This window comes from Penaeus monodon, chromosome 2 (assembly GCF_015228065.2).
Source record: "Penaeus monodon isolate SGIC_2016 chromosome 2, NSTDA_Pmon_1, whole genome shotgun sequence".
NCBI lineage: Eukaryota > Metazoa > Arthropoda > Malacostraca > Decapoda > Penaeidae > Penaeus > Penaeus monodon.
In genome coordinates this window covers 46,957,413-46,962,412 of record NC_051387.1, presented here as the reverse complement: position 1 = coordinate 46,962,412, position 5,000 = coordinate 46,957,413, and the positions used below count along the sequence as shown (strand labels likewise).

The window sequence follows — 5,000 nt, the reverse complement described above, 5'->3', positions numbered from 1 at the left end:
CAGCTGATATAGGTATGGCAGCTGAGACTTATATAATGAGGAAGCCCCATGGCCGGCTGAGCTTGGTGGAGCTGGCCGGCAATGTCATCTACTCAGGGTCGGGTATAAGGATCAGGGGGCCCTTATACCCCCGTCGAGTAGACCTGCGATATCTGGTGTGAGTGTCTCTCGTGAACGGACCTTTCCATCGCCGAACTCGCCCCGAAGAACGACTCCTGGAGTAATGCCTACGGTTTAGAAGATATGTATGCGGGAAGTCTCACTCGATGCGCGCCGGGGAGGTGATGCTCTCGGGATGGGAAAATGAGTGCTGCTTGGCATCCTTTCGCTTTGCTTCTCCCTCTCGCTCGTCGCGTCGCGTCGCCGCTCGTCGTCACCGCCGCCGTCTGGTCTTCACGGCAGCCCCGGCGCCCACGACCCGCTCGGGAAGGGCCTCGGTCACAGGCTCGTCAGCGTCCGTGCGGGCGGCGGCGGCGGCGGCGGCGGCTCGCAGGGGCGTGCGGCCACCACGAGCTCCTGTGGGCGGCACGCGGGTGGGTGGGCGCGATCCGTCGGGCGGGCGAAGTGTCCGGGGAAGGCGTGGGCGCTGGGTCGTGACGACTCGCACGCCCACTATCACTTGGTGGCGGCGGAGTGCACGAGCGCCGGCCCGTAGGGCTGCGAGCCGCACGGGGGCAGGAAGTGGCCCATGGAGGTGAAGGCGGACGACATGAAGCCGCCCATTCCTGCGGGAGAGAGGGGGCGGGGTCAGGCAGTGCGGGAGGGGCGGTCCTTTGACTATCTCACCGTTATAACATGTCAACATTCCGTCACTTCTACAGTCAATCGTAAAATAAACAAAGAAGCAAAAAAAGAAAAAAAAAAAAAAAAAAAGGAAGAGGCCTTCTAGACGAAGAGGCTTTGCAACTAAAAGCAGAGTCTGCGAGAGCCGCCATGCAAGCGAGGAAGCCGTGAAGAAACTAACACTAAGACAAGAGCTGCTGCCACGGCGCCACGGCCACTGCGGCGCCGTTGGGGTTCATGGAGGACGCCACAGAGGAGCTGCCCATGGGCGCGATGGGCGTGAGGGGCGGCGTGGCGGGGAGGCCGGGGATGACTGGAGCGAAGGCACTACGCTGCTTATTATTTCCGGCCACGCCCATCCCCGCCGTGAACTGGGAGAGGAGGGCGGCGGAGGAGGAGGCGCAGGAGGAGGAGGTGCCCCAGGACCCGTGGTGGCCGCCATAGCCGCCCGCTGCTACACGATCAAGGAGGAGGAGGAGGAGGGAGCGTAAGTGGGCGGCCACGCAACTCTACGACACGTTTCGTCAACAGTTTCCGGCAAGGGCCTTCAAGGACACCTTTCTCTTTTATGACAAGCTACTTCGTACATCGTTCTTGTGACGACTCTAAGTCATTTATAGTTAAGAATGTTATTACTTAAAAAAAAAAAAACTGTTTTAAAATCGTGTTTCTTTTTTAAAATCAAGAGCATACGTGAAATAAATAAATGACACTAAGAATCTAAAATTATGGCAGTACTTTACAGTGAGAAAGAAAATATTTAAGCAGAAAATGTAATGAAAATAGCCAGGCAGAAAGCGTGGTGTGAGCGGACCCTCGTATCGCGGGTTCCCTCGCCACAGCTCGAGAGATGATCCACGAAGCAAAGTTATCAAGGCAAAAGGAAATTACAGTGAGAATGCAGCTACGTAAAACTGGTGCAGAAGTAGAAAAGCAAGATGAATAGTGATAATAACAATACAAATAATTATAAAAAAGAAAACTCAGTGATAATGATAAAGTGCATCGTAAGGAGGCGAGCGAAGGACCTACTTGTGGTGCTGTTGAAGAGGCTGGGCGACGTGGTCATGTTGGCGAGGTTCGAGGGCGAAGAGTATCCGGCGGCGTTGAGGGAGGCCCCGTACGTGGAGGAGGAGGAGCCGGTGGAGGAGGAGTGAGGAGTGGAGGCGTTGGACCCGAAGCCCCCCCGAGGCGAAGATATGCTTACTCCGGGGCCCTGAGCGCGGGTGTAGTCGTCTAGAAGAAAAAACCTACAAGTGAGAACAACCAGGGCGTCAGTACAAGGGTTGAGAAGGCTCACGACTACACTCTAAAAGTTATTCCATTCTCCATCCCCGGCGAGGCGGCGGAGGGGCGAGACCAGGATCCGAAGGAAAGCGACGCTATACGTACACTACGAGCCTCACTACGTACTACGAGGGATGGGGTTAATAGGCAGAAACAGGAGGGGAGAAGAGGAGGATCAGAGAATGCCCAAGTCATGCAAAATGAGGACCACGATGACAATACAAAGGGAGAAGAGGGAAAGTAAGAAGAAACGAGGTGTGCAGGAAGCTAAGAATATCTCAGAATATCACATATCTCCACGATATCGGCACCATTCTTCATTACTGCAGACGGGCTGTCCAGGCTTACCTTCGCCCCACTGCGTGTTGGCCGTGTCCTGGACGCTGACGGCGAGCTGGCCGGTGTAGGTGTTGAACCCGGTCATGGCGGAGGTCTGGTTCATGGCGGGCGAGCGCGGCGCCGGCAGAGCGAGTTGATTGTTCCTGGGCATGGAGTACAGCGCCTCCGCCAGGTCCGCCGCGCGCTTCAGGATGATCTCCTTCGGGAGCTTCTCGGGGTCGCCGGGGTGCCGCGGGATCAGCTTCTGCAGCCGCTGGAAACCGTAGTCGATGGTGGGCTCCGTCAGGGCTGCGGGGAACGAGCGGAGGTTAAGGCCTGAAGTAAACACTTGGAAATGGCGATATACTTTTTTCTCGCCTTTCAGCAAATAATGATGATGATAATAATAACAATAATGATAACAACAATAATAATGATAATAATAATAATAATAATAATAATAATAATAATAATAATAATGCTAACAATCAACTATCTACGATAACTAAAAGATACTCACAGACATAGACGAATCTGCCGGGTGCGCCCTTGCAGAACTGTTTTGACTTGTAGGAGAGCGTGACTTCGACCACGCCGGGGATGTGGCGAGGCGGCGTCTGGACCCGGATGGCGTGTGACGTCACCAGCTGGAAAGGGATAAGAGGTGCGTGAGATTTCTGGTCCTTTTTTTCTTATAATGTTTTATATAAGTATTTAAATCACTTCGAAGTTACGATCCCAAAGAGCTAATTTATTGGAAGACAGCTCACGTAAACGGATTCACAAAATACAAATCAACAACGAGACTTTATATTGGAATCGCTTCGAAATTCACACCAATAGCTTCCAAACCTTTTAAAAAATCACAGAACAAATGTTCTCAAAAAAACAATAGACACATTAATCCGAGAAGGAATCCGAAACCTTTTCCACTTACCTCGCTCCAGACGAGCATGGTCCCGAAGACGACCTGCAGACCGTCGAAGAAGTTATCGCCGATGATGATGACGGTGGCGCCCCCGGTGGTCCAGCCCTCCGAGGGGGAGATGGCCTTGATGCAGGGCGTGGCCGGGAGCGGAGGGTACAGACCTGAGGGGCGAACGAGGTCAGTATCTGGGGCGTGCATACCTGCAGGCAAGGGGGGAAGGAGGAGGTGATGCGAGGTCAGTTAACGAGGTCAGAACGAGGTGATTTTGAGATCGAGAGAAGGCCGATGCTGGAGATCATGATGCGCTTACTGCCGCCGAAGGGGGGGGGCGGAGGGGGAAGGGGTGTAGAAAGAGGGGGTCGCGGGAGGGGGGGGGATTTAGGGGATAGAGAGGAGACAAAAATAGATAAACGGGTAGACAAACAGATAAGAATATGAGAGAGAGAGAGAGAGAGAGAGAGAGAGAGAGAGAGAGAGAGAGAGAGAGAGAGAGAGAGAGAGAGAGAGAGAGAGAGAGAGAGAGAGAGAGAGAGAGAGAAATAGATATAGAGAGAGAAACAAACAGAGACATATAAAAAGACAGAAAGGACGAGTTTGAGTCTGATAGACAGATAGACAAGCAGAGAGAACAAGACAGATCGAAACGAGGGAAGTGCAGTGAAAAAAAAACGAAAAAAAAGTGAGAGAAGTGAGAAGTGACAAGGATGTAAACACGGGAGGTGAAGAGTGAACAACAGGGACGCGGCCTGTAAACATCCTAGTTAAGATGATGATAATACTGATGATGCTAATGATGAAAACTATGGAGGAGTGTTTATTTACTTCCAAATTCCACAAATACGTAATTATATTACTAATTACACTATTTTTGGAAAACATTTTGGAAAAAAATAAGAAAGCCAACAGAAAGAGATGTATATGGATATAAAATAATACAAAAAAATATGACAAACAACAACATAAGAAAAGGAAAAAAACAGAGTAAAGTAAAAGGTGATAAATAAGAAAGAGAAAAGGGAGAGAGACAGGGAGAAAGAAAGAGAGGGTGAGGTGAGGAGAAGAAGGGAGAGATGAGGAAAGGAAAAGAGGAGAAAAAGGGATTGGAGTGATGAAGAGAGGAAAGGGACGAAAGAGAAGGGAGAGGGGGGGGGAAGGGAAAAGGAAGGAAAAGGGAGAGAAGAGGATAGGGAATAAGGGGAGACGGAATAGGGGGGGGGAAGTGGAGAGGGTGAGGGAGAGGGAGAAGGAGAGTGAGGGGGGGGGGGTAGGGAAATAGTTGGTAGATGGTTGGAAAAAAATATATACATTTTCTCAAGCGCGCCACGTACCAGTCGTAATACTTGCCATTAATTTTACTGTCGGACGGGGGAGGGGGGAGAGGGGGGAGGGGGAGAGGGGGGAGGGGGGGAGGGAAGAGGGGAGAAGGAAGGGAGAAGGGGGTGAGGCGTAGGAGGGGGAGAGGAGGGAAAGGGAGGGTGGAAGGGTAGGGGGAACGTAGGCCCACAGCAAAGAAAGTTAAAAATTCTTCATCCCCGACCCCCCCCTATCCCCGCCCACCCTCCACCCCACCTCAACCCACCCTATTCCCCCTCGTCCAAAATCCACCCCCCCCCCCCCCCCCAACACATTCCACCCACTAACCCCCACCCATCGCACCCTAACTACCCCCCCCCCCCCCGCCCGC

The 5,000-nt window shown here is 52.3% G+C and overlaps 1 protein-coding gene across 8 annotated transcripts in view; it reads right to left on the bottom strand.

The window, feature by feature from the left end:
* The window catches only part of LOC119583116 (transcription factor collier-like), a 158,079-nt gene that overhangs the window by 2,106 nt on the left and 150,973 nt on the right, over window positions 1-5,000 (bottom strand). For 2 of the 8 annotated variants that reach the window (XM_037931625.1, XM_037931632.1), the window contains exons 9-14: window positions 3,326-3,516; window positions 2,909-3,035; window positions 2,419-2,697; window positions 1,816-2,019; window positions 965-1,237; window positions 585-725 (exon numbers count right to left, since the gene is read on the bottom strand). In XM_037931625.1, coding sequence (XP_037787553.1) covers window positions 966-1,237; window positions 1,816-2,019; window positions 2,419-2,697; window positions 2,909-3,035; window positions 3,326-3,516 — 1,073 coding nt within the window. In that variant the 3' untranslated portion in view covers window positions 585-725; window position 965. Of the gene's footprint in view, window positions 726-964; window positions 1,238-1,815; window positions 2,034-2,418; window positions 2,698-2,908; window positions 3,036-3,325; window positions 3,517-5,000 lie in introns of those variants that run through there. The other 6 variants (XM_037931646.1, XM_037931638.1, XR_005229696.1 and 3 more) reach the window with 5 other exon arrangements.